The sequence below is a fragment of the Phocoena phocoena genome, chromosome 12, assembly GCF_963924675.1.
Source record: "Phocoena phocoena chromosome 12, mPhoPho1.1, whole genome shotgun sequence".
Lineage (NCBI taxonomy): Eukaryota > Metazoa > Chordata > Mammalia > Artiodactyla > Phocoenidae > Phocoena > Phocoena phocoena.
Window position 1 is genome coordinate 35,967,659 of NC_089230.1, and position 17,662 is coordinate 35,985,320.

Here is a 17,662-nt window from a genome sequence, read left to right on the forward strand (position 1 = left end):
ACATAGTACATGTTGGTTATCATTCAGAGTGAATGACTGTTAGGCGCAGGGCATGAAGCTAGACCCTATGAGGAATATAAAAATGAAAGAGAACTGACAATAAATAACACAAGCAAATAAGGCAGAGAAGATGAGAGTGCTACTGGGTGTATCCAAAGATAGACTATGCTAAGGGCCTCAAGAGAAGGGATAAGGAAGCTTAGTAATGCCTTGGCTCAAGTGGCAAGGGAGGGTACATCTAGTTATGTGTGTGGGTGGTGGTGAAGGATTAAATGAAACAGGAAAGGCCTCAAGGAGACAATGTCATAATTAAAGATGGGTGTGCCAGAGTGATGGGTTTGACATCACTGTAAATAAAAAGAGGATGGAGAAGGGCAGTTCTTTGTATGATGAAAGCAAAGTTCTGAGGGGGCAAAGAGTAAGACATGTATAGAAAATCGAAGTAGGAGATAAAGACAGAAAGGTAGGAATGAGCCGTATTGTGCAGGACCTCAAATTCAAGGGAAGAACTAGGGATGCAGAAGTGACATATCTGAAGTACACCTCAGGAAGACTAATGTGGGAGGATGTGAGGGAGGAAATGCAATCAGCATTTTACTTATGAGTTAGAGGGGGTGAAGACTGTAGGAATTTTCAGATATGAATTTGTGGGGGGGGGGGAAGACAGGAAAATTTCTACTAAAATCACCGACATGCTGGACTACAAGCATGAGCGATGAACTTTCAGAGCTGTGAGCACAAAGCATTTTCTGGTTCAGAACTCAATTTTCTCTTGCTGAAAAGTTGTTGTACCAGCAACAATGAACGGTTTCAAATGCATGTGACAAGAGTATCTTGAGCCAGTCGTGTCAAATTTAAATCCAAACTCAGGAGTGAGTTCAGCTGAAGTCTTTCTTGACTGTCAGCAACAACATTTAAGAAGGAGGAAAAAAAAAAAAAAGGAGGGAGGTGGCTTAAACCATGTACTTTTCACATGCTTTGGTCTTTCTGTGCCTTGGAGTCATGTCTTCGGTCTTTCACTGAAGGCCATGACGAGAGCACGAACAAGTTTCAAGGGATAGATAAACTCCCTGAAATGTACACCACGTTTATGCCTATATATTTATTCTTGCTTTTCTCAATTTCTCATTTATTCCTATATTCCTTACTTAGGCAGTGTGCTTTTACATTAAAATTCATTAGTGCTTATTTTTCAATAGTGCTTATTACAAAGACTTTATACATTTTAATTCAGTCAATCCTCTCAACAATCTTAAAAGGTAGGTACTATTATTATTCTCATTTAAGAGAAAAGAAAACTATACAGCTCCACAGATAGTAAGTAGTCCTACAGAGAAGAAACCTTCAGGAGGCCCCAAAGCAGAAGTTGTCTAAGCTTAGTTCCATCTGGTGGTTTTGTTGAATTACAGTTTCCTTGGGTCTCGCTCTAGGATCTGGGACAGTCCAGATCAGCAAGGGAATTTCAGGTTAAACAGAGACATGCTTGTCATTTATCCTTAAAATTAGTTAGACCCATTACACTGCACTGTGGGAAAGTATATTTATATAACAAGTACCTTATGTACAGCTTTCTTTGAGCAGTTGGTTGATGTGTGTTAGATCAAGGAGATTTGTTTTTCCGTGAGGAAAAATAACCTCACTGCCAGTATACTAAGCACCAAAGAATCCTCTAAATCAATGAGTCATTGTTCAATATGGCCCAAAATAAAAATAAATTTTTAATTGTGATTCAATATAAACATCCTTATAAATATTTAAAAGAAAATTTTCATGAAATATTATTTATTCTGACTACATACAACAGATGCTGATATTTTCTATTCAGTCTAGCTCAGTCCAGACTGATCTATCCTATTCCATTCCATTAAAACAATGCTGGTTCCTATCCACTAAATTGATTTCATGACGCCCCAAAGGGTTGGTAACCTACAGCTTGAAAAGCAGTCTTCTCCATGGAATTAAATCAAGTAACTCTGCCTGTTCCTTAAAAATGAAGCCAAAAGCATGAGTCTAACTGTTAATGGCTAAATGTTTACATGCATTTTTTTTAATCTGTAAAAAAAAAAGTTAATGATTTCCTGAAAGCATTAGCAGGTCAAACTTGGCCATGGCTGTTTTTCCCAGTAATGAATGACAAGCAATATGTAAATATTCCCTTAAGAGCCACTTGATCTGAATTCAAATCAAGAAAATAGGAAACATAAGCCTTAAAAGACATTACAGCTCAGGCAAGCATTTACTTGGTAATTAGTAATATTTTCAAATAAGGCACACACAGCTTTTTCACAGGAAATGGTTTTAAAATATTCTCAATTTTTTTAAGATTAATAAAATTCCTGAATACTGAAAAATTTACAGTGACAAAAATTAAGACTCACAAACCATTTATATCCTACATTAAAGAAGCTGTTTTAAATATTCTGAATCTGTTAGTTGGTCAGAAAATACTTAACGGGCTTCCCTGGTGGCACAGTGGTTGAGAGTCCGCCTGTCTATGCAGGGGACGTGGGTTCGTGCCCCGGTCCGGGAGGATCCCACATGCCGCAGAGCGGCTGGGCCCGTGAGCCATGGCCGCTGAAACTGCGCATCCGGAGCCTGTGCTCCGCAGCGGGAGAGGCCACAGCAGTGAAAGGCCCGCGTACCACAAAAAAAAAAAAAAAAACTTAACACTTGTTATATGTCAACCGGTACTTAACAAGGCACAAGGAAAGAACACTGAACTACTGCTGAGTCCCTTCCCTCCAGATGGCCCATCTCGGGGGAGAATGACTGTAAACACATAAACAGCAAATAGGGGCCCAGAAGGTCACACACGAGACTGTCCTTGGATAGGACTATGGATCACTACAGGCATGTGTCTCTAACAGCGCCAACAGCCCTCTAGGGTGGTTCTTAGAAGCTGAAATCAGATATGGTTTCCAATAAAGTTAACTAGAACATTTACTTCCAAATCCATATACAACTTCCCCTACTTATGATGCTATGAATATGTTCTAATCCCCCTCTCAGACAAGGTAAAAATTAATGTTTAATGCTGTTTAAACTGATACAACATGGAATGAAGAAAAATAATCAGAGATACAGACAAAGCAGACTGGGGTTCAGGGGCCGGACCCTCCATTTAAAGGCTAAGTGACTGGAGGCAAGTTATTTAACCTTCCAAACTACAGATTCATCATCTGCAATTCTATCTACTCACAGGATCATGGTGAGGTTGAAGTAAGGGAATGCACATGAAAGTACTTTATAAAGCACCACAAGAGTTATTATTATTAACTTTAGAATCAGTAGGCATAGTAAAACTGAGAGGATATTAACCAAACATTAAGAAGGTATAGAGTTAACATGTACCAAGCACTTAAAACGGATCTATTTGCATTTCATATACCAACTCAATTAAACTGCAATATGACAATGTCTGAATCCAACAACTGGTAGTAATAGGGTTTTTCCTCAAATCTGGGACATACTAAGTTTCTTCTCTAATAGTCCCTGGCTAGCAGGAAAAAACAATTAGAGACTGTTTACTAAAGGAAGGGCAAGAGTTCACACCACACCACTCCTCCCACGTGGTATATACATTCTTAGCCCAGCTGTACCACAAAGAGACGGCTCTTCCCCTAAGGTTCAAAGACTGCCTCCATGGGGCTGGAGCTGGGAGCACTCCCTGTTGTCCTCAGCAGTGCTGCAGATCAACCGGCCAGGCACATCCAGGTGATGCCTTCCACTGGATCTTAGACTCTGGACTTGACCAAGAGGGCAAGCTGAGATTTTCTGTCCAAATGTTATCTCTGCATTCATTTCTATTATGGGCAGCTATTTAGACAAGATGCAATCCTAGGGTGTAAAGTGGATCACTGTAATGCAAACCACTGACTTACACAGGTGGGGTATACAGACTGCATGTTTCCTATTACCTTGGTTGGTTAACAGTCTGACATTAACCATATTACGGATGGATAAAGTATATAAGACATGGATTATGGGATGTCTTCAAGTTATAAACAAGTTGTTTTTAGAAAAGGTCACTTATAACTTAGATCTTTGGAATCCAGGATGCATTTCTGCACATTAATTTACAGTGGTATAAATCAATGTTAAGCTGCCACCAGGACTGCCCACAGAAATCTACTCAACCCACGATGTGAGCAGCACGAGGTCAGGTAACCTGTGTTCTATGGGCGCCATCCTGCCACTGAGCTGCCACGTGGCCCTGGGCAGCATTCAGAGCATAAGCTCTGGATGGAGAAGGACAGAGTTGGGCACAAATGCTGCCTCACCCACCTGCTGTGTAATCTCAGTGAAGTTATTCAAACCCCTTGAGTCTAAATTTCCACAGCAGTCAAATCATATTTGGGGATGAAACATATATATAAAGAGCACAAAGGGACCCACACAAAAATCACTACAAGGGTACTAAATTCTGCAAAAGCCAAATAATGTCAAAATGAGTGTGGAAGAAGGGAGCCCTTGTAGCACTTCTGAAAAAAAAAAATACCTGCATTCTAACTACAAGGGAAGAAAGAGGGAGCAGGGGCCATAATGAATAACGATCACTCCAGAGGACAGTACAGAAAGTACAATCTGCTTTAATAATTCAGTTTTTCATTTGGTTTCAAGACTTGTCAAGTATCAAGGAATTAATACACACATATATAATATACTAATTTTGTATATACAAATTATTTGCAAAAGCATGGAAAAGTGTCTCATGAATCATTTGATCTGTAATAAACAACTGGTACAAAACACTGAAGATGGTGAAAACCAGGTGGGGCAGAGCCAGGAGATCCTGAAAACTCCATAGGGCTTATCCAGAATAGATTTATCTAGTAGTGATGCTGACTCACATGTCCATGTAGATCTACACAGGCATATTTCAAGATAAATTATAAGAAAGAAAGTATTGGGTGATCCTCGAATCACTAATTTCAACCCAAAATTATTAAAATGGAGCCTTTTAAACTTTGCTTTGATGTTAACTTCAGAGAGAGAGAGAGAGAGAGAGAACCATCAACAAAGGGGGTAGGTAAAGGATTATTTACTACATACAATCATACAATGTTTATGAAACCACAGGGTGAAATAGTGCACCAAGAAAACAGAGACTATTTAAATACTCAGAAGGGTAAAGGGATGGGGGGTTAAAAGCAATTTTTAGGATTTCTGATACATATTGTGGTAGCAGGCAGAAATCAGGGCAAATCTTCCTTTTGCTCTCCTCTGCATACTAGCAGAGATTTGCGTAAGGTGGTATGGCTGCACCCTTGGCTTGACTCTTTATATTCCTCCCTAGAGATCTTGCTTGGAGGGCCCGTATACACACACTCCAGAGCAAACTGCCCTAGGTTGTCAGAAACCAGCTTTCAGGCCGGTCCAGTTGGTGATTCCACTCTATGGAATTCCACAGTTTAGTCAGAGGTAGTTGAAAAGATTTATAACTTTGGCTGCCTCTTTTCTGATAATAAAGTTTTTGGAGTGTTTGTTTGTTTGTTTGCTTTTTGCTTTTAATAGCTTGACCATTTGGGGCTGCAACTGCATTACAGTAGCTAAACTGCAGGTTTATCTTTTTTCTCTCTCTCTCTCGTTTCCTAGTAACTAGTCACGGTGATTTTCTATTTTAATGGTACCACTGACTATTGGCCTTGTCCTGCTATCCCTATGCTCCTAGGATCACTCTCCATTTTTGGATATGTTTTTCTTTTTCACTGCTAGAATACTTTTCACAAGAGGTCAAGGCAAGCATGACAACTAAATTTTGTATTTCTGAGTTGAAAAAAGTATGCTGTTCTTCCAGAAGTTTCATCTTGCATTCTCAGTTTAAGGGGCTCCCCTCACTCTACATCTTAGGAGCAAGACATGGTTAGCCATGAGCAGGTTGTTCGTGAACCACAGTCACCTTTACCGTTAGAATCAGTTTGGAAGCAAACTGAGAAGGCACTACAGCCTTTGAAATCACTATATAGAGGCATCCCTAGGCAAAAAAAGAGAGAATCTTGACCTAAATTCACATCTTATATAAAAATTAACTCAAGATGGATCACCAACTTAAGTATGAAACATAATACTATAAAATATTTAGAAAAAATGAAAGAAAATCCTCAGGACCTAGGGCTAGGCAAAGAGTCGTTAGACTTGACGCCAAAAGCACAATGCATAAAATGAAAAAGTAATAAATCGAATCATTAAAATTAAAATTTAAAACTTTTGCTTTGCAAAAGACTGTTTTAGCAAGTTGAAAAGAAAAGCTACACACTGAAAGAAAATACTGGCAAACCGCATATCAAAGGACTAGTATCTAGAATGTATAAAGAACTCGCAACACTGAACAGTAAGAAAACAATCCAGTTAGAACACAGACAAAACACATGAAAAGATATTGTGCTGAAGAAGATGGACAGATGGCTAATAAGCACATGAAAAGATGTTGAACCTCATTAGTCATTAAAGCAATGCAAATTAAAACTACAATGAGATATCACCATACACCTCTCAGTATGGTTAAAATAAAAAAGAGTGACAATACCAAATGCTGATGAGGGTGCCAAGAAACTGGATCATTTATACATTGCAGATGGGAAGGAGTAGAAAATGGTATAGCCACTCTGGAAAAGAGTCCAGCAGTTTCTTATAAAATTAAACATGTACTTATCATTCGACTCAGCCATTCCATTGAGCCTTTATCCCAGATAAATTAAAACTGACACTCACAAAAAAATCTTTACACAAATGATCCTAGCTTTATTTGTAACAGTCCCAAACTAGAAACAACCCAAATGTCCTTCAATGGGTGAAGGGTTAAAAAACTGTGATACATCCATAACATGGAATACTACTCAGCAATAAAAAGGAACAAACTGTTGATACATACAACATCTTGGGCGGATCTCAAGTGCTATGATCTGAATGTTTGTGTACCCCCAAAATTCATATGCTGAAACCTAATGCCCAATGTGACGGTATTAGGAGATGGATGTCTTTGGGAGGTGATTAGGTTATGAGGGGCAGAACTCTCGTACATGGAATTAGTGCACTTATAAAAGAGGCCTGAGAAAGCTCCTTGCCGCTTTCACCACGTGAAGTTACAGTGAGAAGGTGGCCTTTGATGAACCAGGAAGGGGGCTCTCACCAGACATAAAGCCTGACCATGATGGCTCCCTGGTCTTGGACTCCCAGCCCCTAGAACTGCGAGAAATAATTTCTGTTGTTTGTAAGCCACTCAGTCTGTGGTATTTTGTTACAGCAGTCCGAATAGACTAAGATATCAAGGGAATTGAACGAAGTGAAAAAAAATCTCAAAACATGAGATACCGTATGATTCCATTTTTGAACTGACAAATTATAGAGATGGAAAACAGATTAGTGGTTGTCAGGAGTGATGGGAAGAAGGAAGAAGGTGAATATGGCTACAAAAGGGTAGCACATGGGATATTTTTGATGGAATTGTTCTGTATCTTGATTGTGATGGTGGCCACACAAATCTACACGTAATAAAACTGAACAGAACTAAATACACACACACACACACACACACACACACCCATGCACAAATGAGTGCTTCAGTGCTTGTAAACCCTGGTGAAATCTGAATAAGGTTAATGGACTGTATCAATGTCAATTTCCTTGTGATATTTATTATACAATAGTTATGTAAGGTGGGAAACTAGATGAAAGGTATAAGATATCTCTGTATTATTTCTTAGAACTACATGTGAATCTACAATTATCTCAGAATTAAACATTTAGTTCTTGTTTATTCTAAGTGTCCTATCTTTCAATGGTTCACCCATTAGATGCCTGATTTCTTCCTTCCCCAAACAATCTTGCTACTCTCTGGGGTCCTAATAGGAAAAAATAATTCACTAAAATTAATAGTATAACTCTTGTTTTCCAAAAATTCTTATTCATGGTTTACTATTACTAAGTGAAACATGTCCTTTGGATACAACCCTATATTTGAATACTGACTCTTACACTACATGAAACGGACAAAATACTGACTTTCTGAGTTATCTCATTAATAAAACAGGGAGAAAACCTATTTCACAAGTTTATTGTGAAGATAAATGAAATAATAAGTAAAGTACTTGGCACACAGTAGTTCCTTAACAATCTAAAACCTAGCTTAATTTCTGAATAAAAACATCAAAGAAAAACTTTGTTTTTCAGTTTCCAAGACTTACATTTGGAAAACAGGAAGTGCATCTTTAACAAGAATATTGGGGCTGGGGATGTGGTGAGGCTGAATTAGTTCTTAAGAAGTATTTCAATTTAGGAGACCATAATGATCATTTTAAGCCTATGTTCTCACACTGAGTTTGAAAACATTCCAGCCATCAAAATGATTTATAAATGTTCTAATGAACCATTCATGTTATTATGATTAGTGAGTGGCTGCCATACAGATGTTTAAATCTGTAAATAGTAACCAATAATATAGTAGATTACTCCTATTCAGATACTAACACATGTACATATGTTGGACGAGTTCAAGCTTTAAAAATGACAGGTACTACAATGATACAATTTCATCCATTCCATTTACCTACAAAAGTACTTTTTAGTAATAGACACCCCACAAAGTAATAAGCTTTAAATATGTCATAGATTTTTAGTTATAACTCAACTAATTAAGCTACAGAGCAGCAGGAACTAAGTACTTAGGATTTAAAATTCAATGTAGGTTGTTAAACACAGGATTCTGAGCAATCTGCAGTGCAATGCATATAGAATGTTAGATTCCCTGAGCAGTACTGGCCTGAGAGAACTGTCAAGGACAGAAAGAGAAGAACCAATCAAATGTTACTTCTCTAGTGTAAATAAGAAAAAGGATGAAACAAAGTGCATTTAACTTCTACTGGCTACCTGCTCTGTTTATGAACAGTCACAAATCACAAAACGCCAAGTAATACTTTAAGAACAAAGTCCCCTCAAACATTTTTTAAGTTCTGATATAAATTTGCAAAATGAATGCTTACCGAGCAAAATAACTTTGTTTCCGTTCCTTCTTCTCTTCCTTGGTATCCATAATATGCAATCAAAAGTGCAAAATATTTGAAAAATTCCTTTTTAATCAATGAGTCATCACCCTGAAAAAAAATAACAAAGTGACTGTAAATTAAGAAGTTTATAACAGCAATATGAAGAATGAAGCAGGGTGGAGCTACATGGCCCCAACAAATGGAAGCTTAAACTTTAACCAGTAAGCATAGTCACCATGAGTCATATATGAAATACAAATGCCCCCGCGGGAAGGGGAGGGGGGCAGGAAACTACAGTTAGAATGGAAGAGTTAAACTATAAAATAAAAAGTGCCTGGAAAAATAACCTGAAGTATTTTGCTCATAATTAACAATTATTTCAAAACGTGCTAAAACAAAAACCACTGACTTGAGAAGGCTTTAGGCTAGCTATGCAGAGGCTAATTTTTTTTAAATTTCTGAATTTATGATCACTCCTTTGAAGCCGTTAATGACAAATATGTCTCATACAGAATGAGGAAAAATGGATCACTTAGGTGTTTTACAAGAATGTTCTTTTTTTAAAAACAAATCAGTGCTCTATTTTACTTCAGAAACATGCCAGCGAGTACGTCCCACTTAAGCAAATGTGGAAATGAAAGTACAAAGCCTCAGGAAGCTGTTCTTCAGAATGGCTTTATATGCTTCTCTCTGCCACTCCTTCCTTCCCACCCCTGCAACCCTCACCTAAGTTTCCCAGAAGCAACCTAATTTAAACCTGTAATAAGAGGTTGTCTCCAGATCCATCTTCCTTAAATATCACTTTCATCATGCCATGCCCCTGCTCAAAATTTCCCAATATCTACTTACTGCCTGGTTCACTAATCTAAACTGTACAGCATTAACCTTTCCTAAAATCTGTCTTCTCACCCTGAATGAGTCTCAAAGTAAAAGCAAAGAATTTATTAATCCATCTCAACTCCGTAAACAATTTAATTCACAATATATATTACAGGGAAGGTACTGTGATAAGTATCAGAGACCAAAGATAAATAAAACATGATATTTGGCCTAATGAAATTTATTATCTTGCAAGGGAGACACTTAGGATTTCAGGTCAATGGGATACAAATCACTATGAAGAAGGCACAGGGCCTAGAGGAAGAACACTTAGCCTTATGCAGGGCCCACCCCACCGCAATTTCCATATACACCAAGATCTCAAGGATGAGTATGGGTTCCTGGTTAAACGGTACAGGAAGCAAGTCCAGCTTGAACAGAAGCAAGGAGACACAATATTTCTCTGTTGCTCCAGGATCAAATGTGAAGCAGGGCAACAGTGGGAGATGAGGATGAAGACACAGGCAAGATTAGGGTCATGAAGACCTTTCATGTCATGCTGAAGAGTTTGAACTTGATCCTGGCTATGCGTTATGTGCTGCCACCCCCTTCCCTGCACCTATGTCGGCACCTGTGTCACTAAGTGATCATGCTGGCCCAAGGGCACCACTCCCGGCAGACATCACCAAAGGGGAGGAGGGAGTGTAACACATACAGATCACAGAGGATGGACTTGAGAGGATCGAGAACGGGGAAAACAGACGCACTAGAAAGATATTACAGTAAAACTAGTAGAGAGAGGAGGGCCCACACTTCGGCCAGCAGTATTTGACACAGAAGGAGGGGGCACAAGTTCAGAAAATATTTAGGAGGCAAATGAGTTCAGATTTGGTGACTCATTCCATGTAGACAACATGGGACAGAAAGGAATGATAAATGCTTTCCAAGTTTCTGCTTCAGGGACTGGGTAGACTGTGAAACTACAGATATGATACAATCTACAGGAAGTGGCATGCATTTGGAGGGAGGGGGCAGAAACAGATGAAAGATCAGTTTTGGACATGCTGCCTTTGAGTGCTCATGGGATAGTCAACTGGAAACATTCACCAGATGTTTGATTTCATGTAAAGCACAGGAGTGCAGTGAGGGCTAGAGAAAAAGATTTAGAAATTATCAACATATGGCTGTAGTTAAGGGGAAAAAAAACCCAAAAAACAGTACGATAACACCCTGCAGGTATGACAACTATGCACAGGGTCCTGTATGGAAACAATGGATGACACAGTTTCAACTCTTACTGCTTTATCTCCATGGCTTTGACATGGTGGGGCCCTCAAGGGATTTACCAACCAGTAGGGAAATTAAGATGAGTGTCAGGTCAATGGGATACAATTGGTTAAACTAACTCCACAATAAAATGTGGAGTTGGTAACCTGGAGCTGTCCGAACAATAACACTAAGAAACCAGAAGACACAAAGTTCAATTTTGATTGAGGTGACAAAGTAAACCTTCTAGGGTGGTGAGGATTTCAATAAGTAGAGAGGAAAAAGAGATGGCATTCCAGAAAGAGGGAATACCTGAGCATAAGTATGGGCATGAAAAGGGCAAGATGGGCAGAGTAGCTACCGGGCAGAGAAAGAAAACCAACCACGATGCCTACCTTCTGTTAAGTCACTATTTCAACGTATTATCCCCATGTTCTCTCTTTTAATCCTTACACCCACAATATGAGTTAGGTATCCTTACTTCCATTAAACTGAGGCTGAGAGGTACTAATTTCCCTAGTTCAACATTACCAGCCTTGGTGGAGCAGAGATTTAAATCCAGTTTGGTGTACATTTCAATGTCTTTCAATAACCTTTGGAGCCAGAAAGCATTTGGAGATGAGTTAGAAAGAGTGGTCTGGAATCAGCAGCCTCCAATGCCTCGGCATAGACTCTACAGGTTAGGACAAATGTACCTGGCCATGAGTAGGATGGGGGTCACTGAGACCTCCAATAGTACTGCCTCAGTGGAGTAGTGGGGATGAAAGCCATGCCTCAATGAATGAGGGAAGTACTCATTCAAGAACTGTGGTAACAAAGAAAAGACAGTGGCCGAGTGTCCAACTCTCCTAACCTCCATTTCACATGTGGCCTGAACCCACTGGGCTCCTCCCCAACTCTATACCTTAATCCTTACTCTTTTCCCAAGCTTGAGGTAACCTTGCTACACTCCTTCTGACCAGATCCAGCACAAGGGCCCAATTCTGCTCCCCCGACCACTCGTGTGCCCTTCTCTCTTGGTCGTGTAAGCGTACTTCACGTGTCACTTATCACTTACTGTGAGGCACCTATGGGCACTTAATCGTACGCTGTGTGACAATGCCACTTCACTTACCCTCCTCAACCCCAAACAAACCAAAGTTCCTCCAAGTCAAAAACCATCATGTTTCATACTTCCCTTATACTTCCCTAAATACCTAACACAGAACTAGGCAGAAAAGCCACATAAAAGCTAAGCAGGAATTAATCCAGCCCTGGGGATAAGATCAATTATATGGCAAACTGATATCAATCCAAGGATTCCTCCCAAATTAACAATTATTTGGAAATGGAGAATGTAGGTTCAAGCCAGCCTCTCTGGAACTCCAGATAGAATTAGAACCCTGGCTTTCTGCCCTGCCCTGGGCCAGGTGGTTTATTTTAAAGTTCCTCTCCTGCATGCCACCATATGTGATGATCTCTGTTTATTAGATTTCCCCTCATGAATAAAAATGAAGTCATAACAGTCTAATTGGAAAATTTTTATATTGCAAGCTGAGCCAGAAACTAATATGTGGTTCCAGTGGAAAAATATTGACAAAAATAAGTACAAGAGGAAAAGATTAAATGATCCGAGAACTGACATCTGGTGCTGCTGTGTCTGTTTAGAACTGGCAGAGCTCTTTTTCCATTTTCTATTTGATAAATAAAAAAATATCCAAATCTTTGGTTTCTTTTAAATTTCTGGGAATTTATACATTTCTTAAACAAGACAGATGCAGTTCTTTCAGGTCTAGGCACACCAACAGATTAACCAGAAAGAGATCAGCAAAGGATGCTATAAAAATGATTTGCACAGCGCACCACCCAGCAGCCTTCATGCTTCAGTGAAGAACCAGAGCTCCTTTAAATTAGTCTCTAATGGGAACTACATTTTCCATTATAAGTGGTTATAATGGGCTTCTTAAAAGCCCTTTTTCATTTAATGCTGACTTTCTCCTCACATCAATAAACGCTAGACTCGTCCAAACACTGAATTACAAGAGTCTCCTGCATTTACAGTGTGTTACGTTTTTACATTTACGGTGTATTACATAATTACAAGAGTCTCCTGCATTTATGGTGTATGAGGGAACACAAGATGTATCTTCTATTTAAATATTATTTTGTAATCTTAAATCAGAATGGTCAATTTAAACCTACATTCAGTTCATTATTCAAAAAAACAAAAAACAAAAAGAAACCGGCACATACAAAATCCTTACCTCACAAGAGCTGTGTTGAAGACAAAGTATTTTCTGTGTCACCAGCAAATGTCTGATGCTCCCCATGACACCACTTAGAAGGGATTTAAGGACAGAGCTACCAGACTCCCTAACTACATCAAACCAGTGTGGACCCACAGCCCAGTGTGGCTTTTTGGCTTCACATCTACACTGCAGCTCCTTGTTCATTCAGGTATAACCAGCGAGGACTAGAAAAACACCAGAGCACCCATGATGTCCATCAACTGTTTTCCCAACAACAGGTTTCCTATTATACAAATGAAATAATGACAACAACATGCTTTAAGGCTTGGTCACACTAAATTTGTCCACATAAGGAACAGACCAAAATGTACCGTTCTATGCAGACATTTCCTCCTAGAAAAATACTTAGACTTATACTGAAATATGACAGGTGTTCAGTCTTTCTCAAAGCCATACTGTCATCTAAACACGTAAAGGGTATTCAAATATCAGTGTTAACCAAGGTCAGAAATTTGAATACTCTTTTTAACAAGAAACCTGGGAAGAAAGACACAGAAATAGAACAAAAGTCTGCCACAAACATGTAGGGGGAGCATCTAGGAGATAACGCTCCCAGATAAACAAATGTGTGTCACAGAAGCAAAGCAACAGAAAACAGAACTTAATGGCAACAAAGAACTAAAAAGTTATGCCTGAATCAAGGTGATGATAAAGGACAGGCCAGTGGTCTATCACTTGAATGGGACAAAGGCAATGGATGGCAAAATGACTGGAGATCTCATCAACTCTTACTCCATTATTCTTTGCCTAGGGAAATGAAATTAGACCTGAGAAGAATTAAACAAATGTGGGTTTCAGTGCTCTTTTACCTAAGATGAGTACAGAGGTTTCATCAAATCTCCTAGACACTCTAAATGAAGAATCAACTCTGGGCTAGACAGATCACTTCATAAGTTCTCTCTAGGAAGAGAACGTGCAAATGAGATTTCTAAAACATCACTGGCAGGGTCAGGAGTTGTTGAATATGTGGAAAATGCCAAAAGCCTGACAAGAGGCAAATACTTTTTAATTTTCATCAAAATAGAGAAGGGAGTGTGCAAATTACACACTGGAGAACATCACATAGATCTGTAGCAAAACTTTAGACGTGATCATTAAAGGCAGCTTGGCAAGGGCTCAGAAGAGGAGGCGGTGAACCCTGAGATCCAGAATGTTCACAGAAAACCAACCATTCAGCAGAACAACAAACAAGCAGGTTCCTTTTTGAAGCATCTACCAGGGACCAAGTACTCTGCTGGAGATACAAAGATGAAGACAGCACTCACAGGCCAGGAAGCTCAGGTGGAACAGGCAACGGACACCCACCAGCTGGTAAGACGAGTGGTCCGATATTGGTGGGTACAAGGAACCACACAGCACAGAGTGGAAGCAACTACTCTCCCAGGAAGGGAAGGAGGGTCAGGGAAGCTCCACAGATGATGCCAGAGCTGGACTATGAGGGAGGAACGGGAGTTTGATCCTGAATGCAGAAGAGGTTGGTCTCACTAGGCAGAACGAGGATGGTACGAGCCATCAGGAGGGAATACATGGTACACTGCGTGGGAGGCCTGCGTGGTCTGGTGTGGCTCTCGTATAGGGCTGGTAGAGGGGAGGAAGTTCAGAGAATGGTGGTCTAGCCAAATTATACTGACCTAATTTCCCTCTTGGACATAGTTACTGTTCCAGTGCATCAAGGAAATTAGGTAACCACTGTGTAACTGTACTTAAAAGGCACCGGATAAGTTTCTCTTGATCTGCTTATGAATAAGATTGAGAAATGCGGCCTAGACATGGATGGATGCTTCTATGATTAGGCTCATTACAGAAAGCACTGAACCACTGTACCAAGAGGTATGTGCTGACCAACTGACTGGCCTCAACCCGGAGCTGGGAGCTGACCTCCAACTTCAACCTGGAGGGAAGATGTTAACAGCTTAATGCAGTGCTCGTCCTTAAGGCTTGTCCTCACCAGTAAATTCACCACTGACATGAATGAAAACAGGGGTCTCGGGGCTTCCCTGGTGGCGCAGTGGCTGAGAATCTGCCTGCCAATGCAGGGGACACGGGTTCGAGCCCTGGTCTGGGAGGATCCCACATGCCGCGGAGCAACTGGGCCCGTGAGCCACAACTACTGAGCCTGCACGTCTGGAGCCTGTGCTCTGCAACGGGAGGGGCCGCGACAGTGAGAGGCCCGCGCACCGTGATGAAGAGTGGCCCCTGCCCGCCACAACTGGAGAAAGCCCTTGCACAGAAACAAGACCCAACACAGCCAAAAATAAATTAATTAATTAAAAAAACAAAAACAGGGGCCTCATTGGACTTTTGGAGGGATAAATAACATCCTGGATAACAGCATTTCAATTCAGACAGACATCAGCTGTCTGTAGATTAATTTGGGGTTCTACATCTGGGAGAGGTGGTAAGGAACGAGAGAAAGGGAGAACCCAACATTAGCACAAGTGACCATGACCTGCAGTTTGAGGTGACAGTAAGATCCACACACCCAGTGGTGCGATGCCACTGCTTCCCAACCCCTCCCGCCCCACCTTGGCCAAAACAACAAAACAAAACAAAACCACTAATGCAATCAACCCAGAATAAAAAAGACTATGGTGGTCTGTCCCACGCTTTTTGAGGATTCGAATATATCAAGATTACTGCACTTAGCTCTGGGTCTCCCACTACCGTATAGGAGAAATATAAGGAAACTGGAACAAACAGAATGATTAACTAACACAAAATGAAACTTTAAGAATAGTAGTCAAAGGAGCTGGTCAGGGTTAGCATGGAAAGAGTTGGGAGGAAAGGACAGCTATTTCCAAATACCTCAAGGATCTTATCTGGCAGAGGATTTAGCCTTGTACCAATAGAACTTCAAGGGTGTGCCTAGGACTAGGCACCGGATATTAAGGGAGAGGCGTCTTGGCTCAACATAAAGGCTTGATGCAAAGAGCTGTCTCCAGAGACAGCAGCTTCCTGATCGCCAAAGATGACCGAGCACAAGCTGGACAACCATTCTGTGGGGTCGCTGTAGACCTTATCAAAAAATCAACACCCCTCACCTAAATGAATACAGTTGCCCCTTGAACAACAAGGGTTTGGACCTCGTAGGTCCACCTATACTCCTATTTTTTCAGTAACTATAGTACAGTCCTACAGGATCCTTGGACATAGAGGAACTGCATATACAGAGGGCCCACTGTGAGTTATACACATTTTTTTTACCTACATGGAGGATTGGTGCTCCAACCCCCCACATTTTTCAATGGTCAACTGTATATAAGTATTTTATAACATGCCCTTTATAATGCTGAGATGAAGTTGATAGATAATATAACCCATTTAACACACTGAATTTTATGAAGTCGATGTAATGCCCCAAAGGAAAATAATTGATAACAGGTAGTTCAGTATGTAAATTCTGAGGTTTCAAAAATCAATATAATGCCAAAAGAAAAGTAGCTTACAACAGGTAAGTTGTAAGTTAATAATTTATAATAATAAAGTAAATTCTCAGGCACAATTTCATTAGAAGACACAACAAAACACTCAGACGCTTACACCAACTTATTTAGGACAAGTTTAGCTATAGGTGAAATAAGATCAGAAATAATTTCACTACATATGAGAAGTACAGGAAGATGAAAGAGCAGAGGTGAGAGGTTGGGAGGGGGTGGGTAATGGGTAGGTGGGAGTACACAGAACATTAGAATAAAAACTAGTGCTATAAATAATAACCAGAATTTCTATACATAGTAATTTAGAACCAATCTCTTTCTTTTCTTTAGAATGTCCCAATAAATATTCATGTAGGTCCTACAGATGACATGAAATTTGAAATATAAGGACAATTATTTGTTGTCTAGGACTGTCCTGCTCATTGCAGGGCACTTGGCACCTCTGCTTCCCCCAACTAAATGCTAGTGCCCCTCCCCAGGAACCATGCCAACCAAACTGCACCCCAGCGGGGAATACTACACTCTGAAAACCACTGTTACAGAGGAAGGTCAAGTTCCATGGATAAACTAACATTTTTAATTAAAATTTTTTAATTTCAAAAATTCCTTCAAAGCTGAGATCTTACAAACTCCACACATCTGAGTCGTTCTCTGTTTTCGAGATTCTCTGTGCTTTACCTGACTAACCCCTCGGACTCTTATTATTAAGGCAGCACAGTGCCCTTAAAGCAGGACAAGCCCAGTTGGAATCCAGATTCTACCATCTCCAAGGTATGTAGCCTTGGGCAAGTTACTCAATTTCTCTAGACCCATTTCCTTATCTGTAAAAGGCCTGGTATAGAGATGAGATGTGTCCAAGAGGTATCTATCG

At 40.1% G+C, this 17,662-nt stretch overlaps 1 protein-coding gene across 1 annotated transcript in view; it reads right to left on the minus strand.

Moving 5' to 3' along the window:
* Positions 1-17,662, minus strand: part of NCOA7 (nuclear receptor coactivator 7) — a 149,573-nt gene that overhangs the window by 114,882 nt on the left and 17,029 nt on the right. Inside the window, exon 3 of the mRNA XM_065889246.1 lies at positions 8,979-9,089. Within this exon, the coding sequence (XP_065745318.1) occupies positions 8,979-9,028 (50 nt within the window). The 5' untranslated portion in view covers positions 9,029-9,089. The remainder of the gene's footprint in view (positions 1-8,978; positions 9,090-17,662) is intronic.